Consider the following 18,859-nt stretch of genomic DNA (forward strand, 5'->3'; position numbering starts at 1 on the left):
TATTTATTTATATAGCACCAACATCTTCTGAAGCACTGTATATAGTACTAAACAAATAGTGGGGAGCAGAGTAGTTCAACACACTGTACAATCAGGGCATCCAGCAACACCAGTACAAATATACTGTATTGTATAATTGATGTGTGGTTTAAGATATATGCAATACTGGTATGTGTTTGTTATGTAATGTACCAGTAAACAAAAACAGGAAACACTAGGGGGAGGTCCCTGCCCTTGCGAGTTTACAATGTTGAGGGTAGTGGGATGGAGACACTAGGGGCAAAGAAAAAGGGGTTAGTTAATGAGGCTATAGAGAATGAGACTTTAGTTTAACCTCTTAGCAGCAAGTCGCTGCATTAAAATGTCATGCTGGAGTCTTCTAACAGCTCCCGGACGTTTTAATGCGTCACTCGCAACAGTCACTTGCCATGCATGCATGCGTGCGTGCACCCGCCACTTGTACCCATCGGGTCTTGGAGATCCGTGATTGTTCAGGGGGAACAAGTGTTCCCAGAACCAATCACAGTGCCTGGAATGAATGGACACCAGCCTCAGGGGTTATGTCAGTGGTCATGTCCATTCATTATAGTGAAAGTAAAACAAAATGTAAAAGAAAAAAAAATGAACACTTACTGGTAACCCAGGATAGTGTTTGTAGTGTCATATAGTGGCAAAAATGTAAACCATTTGTAGTATAAGATTTGAACCTCTGCCCATTACATTATGGCCTATCTATTCTATGGCCTATCTTTCTTAGCCACTTTAACAGTCACCTCTACCGACTTGTAATACTATTACCACAATTATCATTATAAATACTGTTATCACATGTCCTTCAAAATATGTTTCTCAAATCATATACTACAAATATTGTAATCAGTTACCATGCATGTTCTACTGAGCCAGCCTTCTCTGATCCACAGTTATGTGCTCCGTTCATAGCCTGGTGGAGCGGGATATAACTGCAAAATGCATTGCACTTTCTGGAGTATGTAAATACATATTTTTGTAGAACATTATCCACAGTATCTTGTGTCTGCTCGGAGGAGGTAAGTCCACCTCTGCCTCCTCTATTTTCAACAATTTTAGCGATTTTATTCTTTTTGGCGCCTCTGTCTTCTTGAACATTACCTGGGTGCTTCTGGGTCATGTTGTCTCTCCCTGCTGTGTTGCCCTCTTTGGGTGACAGGGGTCATTTTGGTTTAGGGCATGCTGTATGAGACCACAGCACTCTGTGGAGGTGTGCTCTGCCTAGGTATTTAAAGTGTACCAGAGACCTAGGAATACAAAAGTTTTATACATACCTTGGGCTTCCTCCAGCCTCCTCTGCACGGATGGCTCCCACGCCGTCTTCCTCCACCTCCTCCTTCTTTTGTTACAAGCCCCGTAAGTTTGGCAAGTCTGGTCCGGGCCACACATGTGCAGTGCACCCCGACTGACCAAACATATGAGGCTTCAAACGGAAGGAGGAGGAAGATGACGTGGCAACAATCCGTGCGGAGGGGACTGGAGGAAGCCCCAGGTATGTATAAAAATATTTCTTCGTCTAAGACAGTGGTCCTCAAACTACGGCCTGTAGGCCGAATGCATCCCCCCGAGGCTTTATCACTGGCCCCCAAACACAAAATGTATAACTTATAGATGCGGCTCACGGCACCTTTGTATGTTTCACTGTCTGGTGCACAAAGACCTTCCTTGGGCGCCGCATGACTGAATGGCTGCTGCTGGAAGTTCTCATCCAATACCTAGATTCAATGTAATGTTTTTCAACATATTATGTATGTTCTTGCCCCCAGCAGTCTGAAGTATGTTGACCCGGCCCCCGACCGGAATTGTTTGGGGACCTCTGGTCTAGGGTTTCCTTTAAGCCAGTTTCTTCCAAAAGAGCAGACAAGTCCAATTTTATTGTAAATAATTAGTGCTCTCTGCTGGTTGTCTGGAAGATTGTAGCCTTTATTTATTTTATATTTGTAAGTTGCAGGCTGCTCTTCAACAGAGAAGGAGGGAGTGAGAGGAAATAGTATTTAAAAAAAGTAAAGTTAAAAAGAGGAAGCATGATTTGGTTTTACTTTTGGAATAATTTAATTTTACCTTCGGAAGAATTTAATTTAATTTTTCTTTCTAACAGTGTCTCTTGATGGAGAACTCCGATTCTAATCAGGCAAGTGCCCACAGGTAGGAATGACGTTGGTAGCCCTGGATTAAAAAAGAAGGGAGGGTCTAATGATCTTTGGGTTGACTAATTATTTTGTCTCAGCCCTGACAGAATTTGTCCAAAGCAAAGATCAAGGAAGGGAAAGATTTATGAAGAAAAAGTGTCTAATACACGTCATCATAAAGATTCCATAAGACGTCCATCATCTCGTCTCCTCAATAAATTCAAGAGACAGAATCTCAAGAAGGTCTTTATGCAAGCATGATGAGTCTCCCCGTCATAATCATTGGCATCACACTTGAAGATTCAGGTGTAGAACCAGAGGAAGATCTAGATCTCCTTCTAGATGTACAACACTAGTTTGTTGGCCATGTAATCGTCCTTCCCTTCCAGGCAAGAAGTTATGCAGTGCTTGTCTTTTGAATGCTGCTGGAAGGAGGAGAGAAGAATCCTCGGAGGCAATGGATCTTATACATAAAGTAGGAAAAAAAAAAGAATTGACTAAAGCAGCCATATCTCAACAAACTTCAAAGTTTCAATAGAAGCTCTGGAGGAAGGAGCTTTTAATTTATATTTTGATTTCTTACTTTGCTGCTGTTAAGGAGGCAATTGATTGGGAAGAAGAGGATGCCAATCTTAAGAAAACAGCAAAATACTATCCGCATTTGCAAAAGTCTGGTCCATCGACCGTTCCCATTAATGCCTGAGATTAAAGATTTAATTCTAGAAGAATGGGAAACAACCCTCAACAATTAGTTGTTAAAGTTGCATCCTAAGTTGGAGGAAGATTCAAAATCTCCCAATGCAGTCCTGGCAGTGGATGCATCCTTGTCAGAAATAAATGCTACATGCAGCAGAAAGTCTAGACTAGAGCCTGCCATGCAGCAGCCCCATCACCCTCCCCAACAGCTGCAGGTAAGCAAATATGAGGAAAGTCACCGATGAGGTATCGTTACTTTATCCTTCGGGTGACATTGCTGTGCCGATACTGTACAGACGCATCACTAGCCTCTAGGTGAGGGGGGGACAGAGGGATGTCGCTGTGGGAGGTCCGAGATGTATGTGGAATAGGAGCTACATAAAAAAATTGCTATGGGTTTCAGTCATTTTTAGCCAGGCCCAGATGAAGATATTTGGTTCAATCTCCAAAAACATGGATAAAAAATAGAAGGTACTTCCCTTCATTATAATAAACTTCTTCAAATTGCAGAAGGAGAATATCATCCGGTATTGAAAAGATGGGTGAAAGAGATAGAATGTGAGTTTAACCACTTATGGTCTCTGGACATGAGTCTCACATCCAATTTCGTGCTCCTGCAGGTTCCTGGGTGACTTGTGTCCTGCAGTAATTGCAACCTCCGCCCACTCGTGTGCATGCACACGCGTGTACCTGCCCACTCCTGTCACATGTCCACATGCATGCTCATGTACAAGCACTCTTCTGCACACATTTTTCAAAGAAATTGATCAATAAAGTTGAAAAAAAAGTTTAAAACATCACATTAAAAAACAACAACTTTTTTTTTGTTCCTGCATTGATACTTTAACCCCTATCAAGCCAATTGACCTCTTGTGTCACCTGTACTCAGAATCAAGATCTGTTGACACCTGTAATGGCTGTCACCTGTAGTAATCAGATGCGATCATCACTAGGGTGAAAGTTCAGGGACCCAACGCTGTGTAGATGCATCCCTGTGCTGTTGCCTAGTGATGCTCTGTACAGCATTCAAAGGAGTAGAAAGGAAAAAATTGGCACCAAATGCAATGACCGGCAGACACTTGGAGGGGGTTATTGATGAATCCTATATGTGCCTCCAGCATACAGCGATATCCAACAGTCCAAAGAGAAAGCGAACCGGGCACCAATAGTTTGCAATTCACCAATTTATTTCATCCCATCCATCGACAAACACAAGCAACAAGTAGCTGGTCTAGAGAGACCAGCTACTTGTTGCTTGTGTTTGTCTATGGATGGGATGAAATAAATTGGTGAATTGCAAACTATTGGTGCCTGGTTCGCTTTCTCTTTGGACTGTTGGATGCTCTGTACAGCACTGGGGGCCCTAACCTGTGCACGGCTGCAAGCTAGTGATAGCCTCAGATCACTACAGACACACAGGCTGGAGATAATGGACCGCTACATGCACAAATAGTATGGAAATAAGATATACTGTATATGTTATCATTTTAATTGGTGTGCAACACAAGGAAAGAGGAGAATTGACACTGCGGGAATCTGCTTTTAATCCAGAGTGAAGCATACACAGGTCAAATACATACAGTGAATTCTGTGACATACCAATGCTTGAAAACCAGTGCGGTATTCAAAGTAGTCACTGTATTTGTTTGACCTGTGTATGCTTCACTCAGGGTTAAAAGCAGTTTCCAGCAGTGCCGATTCTCCTCTTGAGTTGCACAGTGTTCCTGCTACAATCAGAGCATGCCTATGAGTGTATCCTGCCAGGTTCTCCCCCCCCCCCCCCCCCCACTGCCAGCTGCTGTCAACTATAATGCTAACTTCTTATCCTCTACACTATTGATCATTTTTATTGGGAGAAGCCAAAAAAGACACTTGTCATGTGAAAAATAGGAAGAGTAAAAAAAAAAGGAAAACAAGTGTATTTTCTGCATTTATACCTATTTTATCCTTGTAGGATGAATATAAAATTGAACATTTCTTGGGAAAAAATATTACTCAAAGAAAGCCTATGTTATCCCCAAAAAACCCAATATATTTTCACTTTAAAGGCATAAATACTATAAAAGTTATTCAATACGTAAATAATTAATGCTGCTTCATAAAATACACCCCAGTCTTCTCTTTGTAGAGTGAGGAACACACCCATCTCCAGAACAGCAAAAAAATAAATTAGCAAAGGATGGGGCAACTATGGACCCCATAGCCGTGCCTTGTCATTGGACATCGTTGTTATCAAGAAACCTAAAGTTGCTGGAGCATAACATAAACTCCAGATAGTCTTGCAAGAAACACATTTTGTTGTTAGACAGGCTGCGCTATAACAATCTAGTCTCATTCTGCTGCTTGCTCAATAGAAGCTTTTTGCTGGTGCTGAGCTATTGGCACCCCGTTTCTAGTTTGTCTGTTTGGATACTCAGGTTTTATATATGTGTTGGAGAAGATTTACTGTTAGTTGTTATACCTTCTGAGGTACCAAGTAGAAAGGTCTAGGCAATTAATATCCAGTAGTTAAAGTGTACCTAAAGGGAAAAAATGGCCCCTAGGGGGTACTTACCTTGGAAGAAGGAAGCCTCTGGATCCTAAAGAGGCTTCCACCATCCTCCTCAGCCAAAGGGGATCCAGCACTATGACCCCTGAAGATTCCGCCGACAAGAGCTCTACATCAGGCTGGAAACTGCAGTGTAAAGTGCATCCGATCGGGCTCGGCTATTTCCGCCAGATCATCAGAAAGCTGCTATTGTATCAGCAGGCAAGTGTAAATATTTTGGTGGCCCTTTCTCTGGGGGAGCCAGCGCTGGATTGGGCTGGTCAAGGAGGACAGGATAAGCCTCACTATGTCCAGAGGCTTCCCCCTCCCAAGGTAAGTATCTGACTTTTTTTTATCAAAGTCATAGGTGCCTTCTAATGAAAATATTCATGAATGATTCCAACTGTAGTGCATTGTACAGAGTACACTACTCAGTAGCTGCAAATAAGATATAGAATAAAATGTAGCACTGTAGTATTAAGGCCACCTCGTGATTCTTTAGTTGATTTTCCCAACAACCGGTGATTTTTTTGAGCAATGAGTGGTCGTTTACATGATCTTGCAACATGGGTACAGGCATAAGATCACGCGAACAACACTTAGCATCCTGCAGCGATAAAGAATGTTACAACTAATCAGATCTTTAAGCCCCCTGATGACTCCCACGCAAAGTACCCCTATCACTTGAAGCCTCGCGCTGCCGTCATGTAACATTGCACATACCCGGTGGCCGGAAGATGAATCGGCGGAGTGCTCGTCATCAAGGAGACGTCGCTGTATCCGTCTCCAAGCAACGTGAGGTGAGTTCTTAGCTTAAAAGGGAACTGCTGTCAAAATAACATAATGAAAAAAGTGCTTAATTTCTACAATAATTATTTAGAAATGATTTAGTCAGTGTTTGCCCATTGTAAAATCTTTCCTTTTCCTGATTTACACTCTGACATTTATCCCATGACGACATTTTTATTGCTGGCGGGTGATGTGTGTGGAAGTATATGCTGCTTTTTTGACAGTTGGAAACAGCTATTATTTCCCTCAATGCAACAAGGCTCACACAATGTGATGATAGCACCCTGGTGCTGAGATCACACTGTGGGAGGGGTTTTACCACAATATTAGCCATACAGAGCCCCCTTATGATCCGTTTGAGAACAGGAAAAGATTTCTCATAGGGAAGCGGGTATCGGCTACTGATTGGGATGAAGTTCAATCCTTGGTTATGGCTTCTCTGTATTGGATGTCAATTTTTACAGATATGTGCTCTGTGAATGTATAGCGGTAAGATATTACTGAAAAGTTTAACAAAAGACCTGATAATAAATCTGTAATAAATAAGACCTCAGACCTGAAACAGTGGTGGATGGAGGGAACCCCGGCCTTATGCACATTGCAGTAATAACCATCGCTTCATTCGGGGCCTATTCTGGTGACAGTTTATCACTGCTGCCCTCATGCCATGTGCCCAAAATCAATGAGTCTCAGCTAATCTTGTGTGATTTAATTCATCGTACATCAGCTTTGTTACTGCATTGTATTTCAGATCTGCTTTGGCACTGTTTTATAGTATCTCAGTAAATTTTCCCCCTGTCATTGGAGTTAAAGGTAAATTACAAAGTACTAAATACCTAATACTTGCTTTTTTGGGAATCTGATGAAATTTTGTGCAGACTTCATCAAGTCTAGAAAGGGCTGGGAGAGCCAGGCCACGCCTCTATGTCCTGATTGGCTGCAGCATGAGCAGCCTGCTCTATATATAGGAAGGATATGTGAAATCTGCAGCTGTTCTGAAGCTTCTGTGACAGACAAGAACAATGGTTTGCCAAGCAACTATGGTGGTGAGTATAATGTTGCTGGGTGTGGGATGTGGTATCAGCTGAAAAAGGTACCAGAGCGGTCTGTATATAAAGGGCTATATAAATAGACTTCAATGTTATTTGCCATGATTAGTGACTATAAACGGTGAAAAGGGTGCCCGTTATTTTACATTTGCTATATTAAGGTGCCAGCTATTTTATTTGGCTATTTACTCATGTGGCGATATATTTTTCAACCAAAATTTTCACCTATGTTTTCCCTTCAACTTCTAGTCTGTTTTTTCTTTTAACAATTTGTCTATATTGCAATAATTTTCAGCTATAATTTCCCATCAACTTTTTTTGTTTGTATTTTCTATTAATATTTTGTCTATATGTTCTCAATAAAATTATGTGGCTATATTTTCCCCACATATATCGGCTATCGTGCTTTATACCGTTTATATCCTTCCAAACTTGTGGCTACAACAATCTCACTGAATGCCATTGTTAAGGCTAGGCACCACTATGGGGGGTTAAGGTTATGCACCACGGGGGGTTAAAGAGAAACCGTAACCTAAAATTGAACTTCATCCCAATCAGCTGATACCACCTTTCCTATGAGAAATCCATTCCTTTTCTTAAACCGATCGTCAGGGGCTCTGTATGGCTGATTTTGTGGTGAAACCTCTCCCACAGTATGATGTCAGCGGCAGCGCCTCACAGCTCTGAGGTCCTGACATCACACTGTGGTATCCTTGTTGCATTGTGGGAAATAACAGCTGTTTCCAACTGCCAAAAATGCAAGCAGCATCTCCTTCCACACACATCACCTGCCAGCAGTAAAAATCTTGTCATGTGATAAATGTCAGAACGTAAATCAGGGAAAGGAAAGATTTTACAATGGGCAAATACTGACTAAATCATTTATACATAATTATTGTAAAAATTAAGCACTTTTTTATTACATTTTCACTGGCGTTCCTCTTTAAGGTTAGGGGTATATTCTAATAGCAGCTACATCGTCTGCCTTTTGTAAATAAAATCACACTTATTGGTTACAAACACATGCCCTTTTATAAACAAAATAATGTTTATCAGCTACATCTGGTGCCCTTTTATAAGAAAAATCATGTTTATCAGCTGTATATGGCACCCTTTTTTAACCAAATTCACACTTATCTGCTATATCTGATACCAGGGGGGTCTTAGGGATAGGCAACACCAGGGGGGGGATCTAAGGGTTAGGCACCACCAGGCAGGTTTTAGGATTACAGCAAAGAAATGAACAGCGCTACTTAAAAACAGATGAGTGCTTACCTGCAAAAAAGTGCACACCCCACTCATGGGATTCAAATACACAATGAGCACACACATGACCTGTCTACCACTTGGAGGATGTTAGTTTCACTAACAATTTGCAATTGTTAGGTACTTGTCCCTCCCACTGTCGTAGAAGTCTTTCCTCCATGGGAGGGGACCTAACACTAACTAAACCTACCTGTGCATATGCATAGCCTGGGCGCGCTACCAGTAAAATTAAGAATTGCGCAGAAAAAGTGGGATCAGCGCATCACCAGGCCGCCCCTGAATGGCCTCAGCTCAGAGATGCGCTGAGCCCCCCCAGGAACTACGAACGCACCTTGAACCAAACAGAGGCTCTGCATATACACCAAAGAAACACTAACAAGTGGGAGCAGCTGACCAGAATTAAATCAAACACAGCAAAGAAATGAACAGCGCTACTTAAAAACAGATGAGTGCTTACCTGCAAAAAAGTGCACACCCCACTCATGGGATTCAAATACACAATGAGCACACACATGACCTGTCTACCACTTGGAGGATGTTAGTTTCACTAACAATTTGCAATTGTTAGGTACTTGTCCCTCCCACTGTCGTAGAAGTCTTTCCTCCATGGGAGGGGACCTAACACTAACTAAACCTACCTGTGCATATGCATAGCCTGGGCGCGCTACCAGTAAAATTAAGAATTGCGCAGAAAAAGTGGGATCAGCGCATCACCAGGCCGCCCCTGAATGGCCTCAGCTCAGAGATGCGCTGAGCCCCCCCAGGAACTACGAACGCACCTTGAACCAAACAGAGGCTCTGCATATACACCAAAGAAACACTAACAAGTGGGAGCAGCTGACCAGAATTAAATCAAACACAGCAAAGAAATGAACAGCGCTACTTAAAAACAGATGAGTGCTTACCTGCAAAAAAGTGCACACCCCACTCATGGGATTCAAATACACAATGAGCACACACATGACCTGTCTACCACTTGGAGGATGTTAGTTTCACTAACAATTTGCAATTGTTAGGTACTTGTCCCTCCCACTGTCGTAGAAGTCTTTCCTCCATGGGAGGGGACCTAACACTAACTAAACCTACCTGTGCATATGCATAGCCTGGGCGCGCTACCAGTAAAATTAAGAATTGCGCAGAAAAAGTGGGATCAGCGCATCACCAGGCCGCCCCTGAATGGCCTCAGCTCAGAGATGCGCTGAGCCCCCCCAGGAACTACGAACGCACCTTGAACCAAACAGAGGCTCTGCATATACACCAAAGAAACACTAACAAGTGGGAGCAGCTGACCAGAATTAAATCAAACACAGCAAAGAAATGAACAGCGCTACTTAAAAACAGATGAGTGCTTACCTGCAAAAAAGTGCACACCCCACTCATGGGATTCAAATACACAATGAGCACACACATGACCTGTCTACCACTTGGAGGATGTTAGTTTCACTAACAATTTGCAGTTGTTAGGTACTTGTCCCTCCCACTGTCGTAGAAGTCTTTCCTCCATGGGAGGGGACCTAACACTAACTAAACCTACCTGTGCATATGCATAGCCTGGGCGCGCTACCAGTAAAATTAAGAATTGCGCAGAAAAAGTGGGATCAGCGCATCACCATATGCATATGCATAGCCTGGGCGCGCTACCAGTAATCAAACACAGCAAAGAAATGAACAGCGCTACTTAAAAACAAAAAAGTAGCGCTGTTCATTTCTTTGCTGTGTTTGATTTAATTCTGGTCAGCTGCTCCCACTTGTTAGTGTTTCTTTGGTGTATATGCAGAGCCTCTGTTTGGTTCAAGGTGCGTTCGTAGTTCCTGGGGGGGCTCAGCGCATCTCTGAGCTGAGGCCATTCAGGGGCGGCCTGGTGATGCGCTGATCCCACTTTTTCTGCGCAATTCTTAATTTTACTGGTAGCGCGCCCAGGCTATGCATATGCACAGGTAGGTTTAGTTAGTGTTAGGTCCCCTCCCATGGAGGAAAGACTTCTACGACAGTGGGAGGGACAAGTACCTAACAATTGCAAATTGTTAGTGAAACTAACATCCTCCAAGTGGTAGACAGGTCATGTGTGTGCTCATTGTGTATTTGAATCCCATGAGTGGGGTGTGCACTTTTTTGCAGGTAAGCACTCATCTGTTTTTAAGTAGCGCTGTTCATTTCTTTGCTGTGTTTGATTTAATTCTGGTCAGCTGCTCCCACTTGTTAGTGTTTCTTTGGTGTATATGCAGAGCCTCTGTTTGGTTCAAGGTGCGTTCGTAGTTCCTGGGGGGGCTCAGCGCATCTCTGAGCTGAGGCCATTCAGGGGCGGCCTGGTGATGCGCTGATCCCACTTTTTCTGCGCAATTCTTAATTTTACTGGTAGCGCGCCCAGGCTATGCATATGCACAGGTAGGTTTAGTTAGTGTTAGGTCCCCTCCCATGGAGGAAAGACTTCTACGACAGTGGGAGGGACAAGTACCTAACAATTGCAAATTGTTAGTGAAACTAACATCCTCCAAGTGGTAGACAGGTCATGTGTGTGCTCATTGTGTATTTGAATCCCATGAGTGGGGTGTGCACTTTTTTGCAGGTAAGCACTCATCTGTTTTTAAGTAGCGCTGTTCATTTCTTTGCTGTGTTTGATTTAATTCTGGTCAGCTGCTCCCACTTGTTAGTGTTTCTTTGGTGTATATGCAGAGCCTCTGTTTGGTTCAAGGTGCGTTCGTAGTTCCTGGGGGGGCTCAGCGCATCTCTGAGCTGAGGCCATTCAGGGGCGGCCTGGTGATGCGCTGATCCCACTTTTTCTGCGCAGGTTTTAGGATTAGGCAACACCAGGGGGGTTTTAGGATTAGGCAACACCAAGGTAGGATTCTGTGTGAGAGTAGGGAGAAGTTAAGTCATATTAATATTAACTACCAGTATCACGCCAAAATCCGGTTATATTCTTCAAAAATAGAGGCTACAACAATCTCACTGGGTAGGGCTAGGCACCAGGGGGAAGTTAAGGCACCAGGGGGAAGTTAATCTCACTAGGTAGGGCTAGGCACCAAAAGGGGTTAAGGTTACACACGGGGTGAAGTTAGGGTTAGGCACCAGCAGGGTGGTCTTAGGGTTAGGCACCACCAAGGGTGGGTTCTGTGTGAGAGTAGGGAAAAGTTAGGTCATAGTAATCACTTTTCTATGCTATATCCGGCAACCTTTTATAACCAAACTCACCTTTCTCGACTATATCCAGTGCCTTTTATAACCGAAATCACCTTTCTCGGCTATATCTGGCGCTCTTTTAAACTAAACTACAGTTTCTCTGCTATATCAGGCACCCTATCACTTTTTTGGCTATATGTGGTGCCCCTGTATAAATAGAAGCAAATTTCTCGGCTATATCCACCGGCTTTTTATAACCGAACTCACTTTTCTCTGCTATAGCCGAAGACTTTTTATAACCGAAATCACTTTTCTCGGCTATATCAGGCACCCTATCACTTTTGTCAGCTATACAGTATGTGGTGCCCTTTTATAACTGAAAGCACATTTCTCGGCTATATCCAGCGACCTTTTATAACTAAAATTACATTTCTCAGCTACATCAGATGCCCTTTTTTTCCTAGTGCCCTTTTCAAATGAATGTGTTTCCAGTAACTGTGTTTTTATGCATGCAGGAAACAAGTCTGATACAATGTTGCTTTTTTTTTTATTTATTTTTTTACTCAACGAACCACACCGCAAGTGTGGCCATCTCTGTGCAGCTTCCTGTTCTCTGGCCCTCACCTCTCTGCCCCTCCCCTTGCTGCCTTGCAGGGATGAGCATTTTTCGCTAACCTCACAGTAGATATTGGCTGACGTCTCTGCCAAGGGAGCACTGGCACTGTAAAGGTTCCCATTAACATTACAATATTATCCTCAGATGTGATGATTTGATCAGATTTTATGATCAATTTGTATAAAAAAAACCACGCAGTTTGTGGAGTCAATCCACATAAACCGATTCAATAGTCGATTGGATTAGAGGACTTTGTTGATCGTAATGTTGGATTGTTCATATCTGAAGAGAGAAATTCCCCGAATCATCCTGTTTATGGGAACAATTGATAATTACCTTCTGTTTATTTACGATCCAGCAAATCTGATTGAATGATTGCATCTGAGGAAAATATTGTATGTTTAATGGGCACCTTAACTCAGCCAATCAGAGGACTGCTCTCCTAAACACCGCCCAAGCAGCCCGGCCATCCAGCTTTCTATGCTCTCGTGGTGGTGGTGACATCAGCACAGCTCCCCTGAGAGGTGGGAAAAGATCTGGCATGCCAGCCAGGGGGAGGGGCAGAGAGGTGCTGGTCTGGACAGAGGTGGAATAGGGGAACCTCCTGCAAAGCAGTACAAGAGGTTAAAGGGGAACTGAAGTAAGAGGTATACGGAGGCTGTCATATTTATTTCCTTTTAATCAATACCAGTTGCCTGGCAGCCCTGCTGGTCTATTTCTCTGCAGTAGTATCTGAATAACACCAGAAACAAGCATGCAGCTAGTCTTGTCAGATATGACTTTAAAGTCTGAAACACCTGATCTGCTGCATGCTTGTTCAGGGGCTATGGCTAATAGTATTAGAGACAGAGGATCAGCAGGGCTGCCAGGCAACTGGTATTGCTTAAAAGGAAATGAACATGGCAGCCTCCATATACCTCTCTCTTCAGTTCCCCTTTAGCCCGATATCAGATCTCCATGCAAATGTGGGTTTGCAAACCATTCTCCACCACAAGTACCAACACTAATGGGTACTTGTGTAAGAGCCCTTGTATAAAGCCTTATAAACTGTATGGAGAACTAGAGTTTCACACATGTCATACGTTTATCACAGTAGGACTTGCTGGTACTTTTAGTTCCCCAGTGTACAGTTTATGATCTGTACAAGGTCCCCTCTCCTTTCACAGATTCCAGGAGTAGCACAAATTATATAATGTAGGGTCCGGTTCACGCTTCAGTGGAAGGGAAAGGTAAGCGCATCCGCATGCAACAATTTTACTCGACCATTTCACGTCCGCTCCTGCGTCGATCACGTCCACCCTGTACACATCGCCGCTCACCTGTCCCACCATCGCCATCCAATCCATCCATTCAGCCTGAAGGCCAGCAGAATCATTGGGCCCTCCATAGACTGCATCAGGCCAATTCTCCCTTGTAATAGTAAGAAATGTTATTAGTCCACCATGAACCAATGAGAATTCTCCCTGTTGCTGAGGATTCCCATTGGTCTTTTGCAGCCTAATGGAGATCCCCATGCTAATACCGGCCACTGGGCTGTGTAGGAGGGACCAAGCGGCGGCGATGGGTGGCGGCAATCAAAAAGGGCGATACGGATGGGGCGACTAGTCTACTGAGAATGGACAGTGTCCCTTCTCATAGGCTTTCATTGGACACAATTTTCCATCCAGTCCAGGAAAATGTGCCAAGTTGGGAGTCTGCATTCCCTCTCGCGTTCTGCAGCAATTGGATCCGTGTTTTTGGAAGTGGATCACTTCCAGTGCTTAAGCAGAGCTTGAATATGTCACAAACAGGTACTTTTTAAGCAAATGTGAACCGGTCCATAGTCAGTTATACTCACCCTGCCAGAGGCTAGAACTGATGATGTCCCGGTGTCTTCCCCCTCCTCCTCCTGCCTGACCAACCAGCAGCACACAGAGTGTATCTCTATGTATGATGCTTCAGCCTCTACAGTGGCCTGCCAGTCCTTCTCCGTGATCCTGTCTGCCGGGCTTTTCATCTACAGCAAATGCTCAGCAGCAGCAGGAGAGGAAGTGGATGATGTGTAAGGCAGGGCAGAAGTGCATCCAGCAGCCACTGATAATGAGTCACTTTCACTCATTAAAGTAGTGCTCTACATGTGCTGTGTGAGAGAGGACGTGACAGATGGGATCCGGAGACAAAACACATCAAAGGTGTGATGATTTGCTCAGCTGCCTGTGCAGGCAGGCAGCCTTTTGACCATTGTGCAGCATGCCACAGACTGAGAGGAGCATAATGGAACTGTAAACCTAAAAAAATGTCCACAGACTGCTTAGCCGTTGTCCCCCTACCCCACCCCCTCCCATGCCCCCTATTCCCCCTTGCTTTGGCAATACCTGTAATGAATCTTGGTCATGCCAATAAAGCTATCTTTGATTTGATTTGATTTGAGGTTTGCATGCTGCAGGACTCTGGAAAGAAGAGCTTCTGTCAGTTTTGCAGCTTGTGCTTGCAGAGGAATTTGCATACGTTGTCATGCAAATTGCCTGGCCACATTCATTGGAGGCGTGTTCTATAAGTACTATGTCTTTCCCACAATGCTTCGCTGGTCATAAGGATTTCGTCCTATGTAACACTCCTGGTGGGGTGTCAGCCTTACTCTCTGTTTGAAGATCAGCTTAGAGTAATTCCTGGAAACTGTGCTAGGCAGATTTCCCTAGTGCAGTTAGGATTGTTTATCTGTTTTGTTTGTCTGTTGCGATTGTCCTGTCCCAGCGGTGGTCGATAGGAAGTCGTTCTGATCTCTGTTCTTGGAGCATAGCTGGTGCAGCGGTTGCTACCAGCTATCTCTTCTGCTCTGCCTCTCTGGATCGCGCTAGCCACTTTTCGCTAGCGCTGTGGATCCTTCTGTTCTGTCTCCTGGGATCGCGCTAGCCACTTTTCGCTAGCGCTGTGGATCCTTCTGTTCTGTCTCCTGGGATCGCGCTAGCCACTTTTCGTTAGTGCTGTGGATCCTTCTGTTCTGCTACTCTGTACCTGGATCGCGCTAGCCACTTTTCGCTGGTGCTGTGGATCCTATCTCTCGCTTGTCCCTGTTTTCGTGTATCTGTCTTGTCTGTTACGACCGCTTGCTGGAGGCTCGGTGAAGTAACCGTTAAGCAAGCATTCGCGTCCTCTGTTTCATGTTTGTCTGTCGATGGTTAGTTAGGCGTGCTTGTCTCTATTGTGCTTATCATGTGGAGACCGCGCATAACCGCGTGCACTGTTGCGAATGAGTGCGGTGTTCGCGGTTAGCTAGCGTTTGTTATTTTCTGCATCTTCTCATTGTATTATTTGCTGTGCCTTTGCTACCCTCGTATTCTATTCTGATCTGCCTTGTGTCACGTCTGGCGATCGCACCTCTCGCGATCGCGTTCCTATTTCATATCTGCTGTTGTGTGTGCGCGGTCGCGGGGTGGTGACTGGATTGGCGCACACACATACAACCTGTCCCTTTGCTCGTTCTCATTCACAATCGCCTCTCTTGCGATTGCGTTCTGCGCTTCGTACAAATTCCTGTCTGGCATTTGTGGAGGTACAGAGGATTGGTTCCTCTGCACTCCCCAGCGCCATCTGCCGACAGGAATTTTCCCTCTACGGGTGCGTAGCACCTTTTGCTGGGTGCCTGCAAATATACGCTTGTGGAGGATTTCCGCCGTATCAGCGCACGCGTTGTACGCTGATCACGGAGAAAGTTCCACAATCGTTACAAAAGGGTTTTAGTTACATGGGACTTTCTCCAGACCCCTGAAGCCTTACATGTCCCTTGGTTTCCACCTGTCCTGCTATGTTCATCAGTTGAACCCCTCTGAAAGATGACCCATGGTGAGCTACTGTGCATGTGTGGCTAAGGCTGCACGCCTCCTCTCACAGTAGGCCTGGTAGTCTAGTGTTCCCCCACCCTATCCCCATGTCACTTTTCCTGGTTTTCAAATGGTTCCCCTTCCCACTCACAGTAGTCCCTGGTTCACTAGTGGTCTCCCCCATACCCATGTAGGTGCCCAGGTGGTCTAGTTGTCCCCTTCCCCACTCACAGCAGTCCCTGGTAGTTTAGTAGTTCCCCTACCACACCCTTATAGCTTTCCCTGGTGGTCTAATGGTCCCATCTACCTCTTCATATAGCTTTCCCTGGTGGTTTAGTGGTCCTTCTTCCTATATAGCTTTCGCTGGTTTCTTAGTCGTTGCCTCCTACCACCCCCTTATAGCTTTCCCTAGTGTCTAAGTGGTCGCCTTTCCCTCCCGATATACTATACTTTCCTTGGTAGTCTAGTGGTCACCCTTCCTTCCGCCGTATAGCTTTCACTGTCACAAACCTCCCAACTTTTTGAGATGAGAAAGAGGGGCACTTAAGCCACACCCCTGCCACACCTCTGGTCACACCCCCGGCACACCTCTAGTCACACAATCCATAAAGATTTCATAAGAAAAATATGTTGTTTTATAATTCAAACCACACGGGTTCTTTCTATCCTGGTACATTATCCTTCATATTACCATTTTAAAATTAGTAATATATCAATTTAAAGGGTGGGAATAAAGTTTAGAGGAAATCAAACACATGTTTTAGTAGAGAAATATATATATTTACATAGAAGGAGGGACAAAGTCCTGAAAGAGGGACAAATGAGGAGGAAAGAGAGACAGAGGGACACGCCTCCCAAAGAGGGACTGTCCCTCCAAAAGTGGGACAGTTGGGAGCTATGCTGTCATTTTAATACTCAGTATGATGGTTTAAGCGACCTTGGGGAATACATGTGATAAAACAAAAGTAACAGAGGCACCAACACGTATAAAATAGTTAAAAACCGCTTAAAAGGAGGGGTGTAGGTGGACACACCTCTCAGGTATAAAATAGACCAGTCAATACGCTGTTAATAAATAACAGTAATATTTATTGGGGATTCTCCAAGCATGCAACGCGTTTCACGGGCAAAGCTCCCGCTTCATCAGGCAATCAAACAGGAGAAACACTGGGGGGAGACAAAACAGAAGGAAAAATATGCCAGGGAACGCTTGATTTACAGAAACGACAGAAAACACTAGACATTTCTATACACATTGTATATAAAATTGTATATGAACTCACATGTACAGTATAAATGAAAAACCTTTCACTGTAGATGTTGTTACTATAATTTAAGTCATTGGACTATGTAAAATATCTGAAATCATAAACACAAAACTTCTGTCACCTGGTATCAAATAAAACATATGCTCAATATCCCTATGTATCATACTCCTACAGGTATGGTCAATTTGGTGGAAGCCATTATATGGAGGTCTTAGTGCCTAATCATATGGAATATGCCCAATCGGAATCATATACAAAGCCAAATCATATGGACTACCAGTAAACATTGAGCTAAGTGAATGGTACATACTTTGCTTACACAATAGGGGGAAGCGTGACAGACACATATGTATAAGGATGTGTGTAGTAAGATCGCTTACCAGTAATAGGTCAAGATCTGGATCAAGCGCCTCTATGGGGGTCTGCGGAGATACCTCCGTGATATATATCTCTCCATTGGCGCCAATCTGAGCACTGAATGTGGGCGGAAAACAATGTGAGCCGGGAGCGTCGTGACGACGACTTCCGGTATGGCAATAGGATGGGCAGCGTAAGAAGTTTGGAACGCAGTGCCTCGGTTTCGAGTGTAGGCGGATGCGGATGTGACGTCGCGTCCCCTCCGCCCGAGCTGATGTGACATATGGGCAGACGCATGCGCGGTGGGTATTGGAAGCTGCCGTCGCCATTTTTACTGGCAGCTGCAGTATGTGTATTCTAAGGGGCGGATTGGTTGTTTTCAAAAAGGGCCTTGCAAGGTTTCATTAAGTTTAAATCAATAAAGTGTGAATTAATAAAGTATGTGTAACTTATACAGATAATGTGACAAAAAACACCGTGTGATGGTGCGCTATGAACGAGCAATTGGTGTATAATAACCAATGCTGCCATCTACTGGTATCTTTATAGAAAGCATGACTATTTACAAAGGCAGCTGTGCTCACCACTGTACTGCCACACAGTAAATGCTTTGCTGTAGGAAAAAGTGGTGTTAAACTTCTTGGAGCAGACTCATTTCCTCCCTCCAAAAGACACACATACATCCCCATAAAATCATCTAGCAGCAACTGAGTGCACAGTCTCTGTGGCACAATTGGTTAGTGCATTTGGCTGTTAACTGAAAGGTTGGTGGTTCAAACCCACCCAGGGACAGCCTTGCCTTTCATGTTCAACAGTTGTCCGAAGAGAACCCCAGATAGCCATGTAGAATTCTCTCTCTCTCTCTCTCTCTCTCTCTCTCTCTCTCTCTCTCTCTCTCTCTCTCTATATATATATATATATATCTGTCTCTCTCTCCCCCCCTCTCTCTCCCATTGAACTGAATTTTCAGCTTAAAACCATCAACGGATACCGGCGCAATTTCGGTATTCCACCAGATTGAAAAAGCAATTCTGTTCTGACCAAATGGAACAGAATGACCAATTTCCGCCTGGACTCGTGGAAAATACAATTCAGCGGAAAGCGGTGACCATCCCTACTAGAGAGAGAGAGATGAATCTACATGGCTATCTGGGGTTCTCTTCGGGACAACTGTTGAACACAAAAGGCAAGGCCATCCCTGGGTGGGCTTGA

At 44.2% G+C, this 18,859-nt stretch overlaps 1 protein-coding gene and 1 long non-coding RNA gene across 3 annotated transcripts in view; one reads left to right on the top strand and one right to left on the bottom strand.

Annotated features, from left to right (window-relative positions):
* The first annotated feature begins 7,143 nt into the window (after positions 1 to 7,143).
* The window catches only part of LOC137531601 (galectin-1-like), a 36,030-nt gene continuing 24,314 nt past the window's right edge, over positions 7,144 to 18,859 (top strand). For both annotated transcript variants that reach the window (XM_068251544.1, XM_068251545.1), the window contains exon 1: positions 7,144 to 7,217. In XM_068251544.1, coding sequence (XP_068107645.1) covers positions 7,194 to 7,217 — 24 coding nt within the window. In that variant the 5' untranslated portion in view covers positions 7,144 to 7,193. The remainder of the gene's footprint in view (positions 7,218 to 18,859) is intronic.
* Positions 17,095 to 17,886, bottom strand: LOC137531603 (uncharacterized). Its single transcript, XR_011023681.1, has 2 exons — positions 17,671 to 17,886; positions 17,095 to 17,189 (listed from the first exon to the last, which is right to left on the bottom strand). It is a non-coding gene; the product is annotated as an uncharacterized lncRNA (long non-coding RNA).

This window comes from Hyperolius riggenbachi, chromosome 9 (genome assembly GCF_040937935.1).
Source record: "Hyperolius riggenbachi isolate aHypRig1 chromosome 9, aHypRig1.pri, whole genome shotgun sequence".
NCBI classification, from domain to species: Eukaryota; Metazoa; Chordata; class Amphibia; order Anura; family Hyperoliidae; genus Hyperolius; species Hyperolius riggenbachi.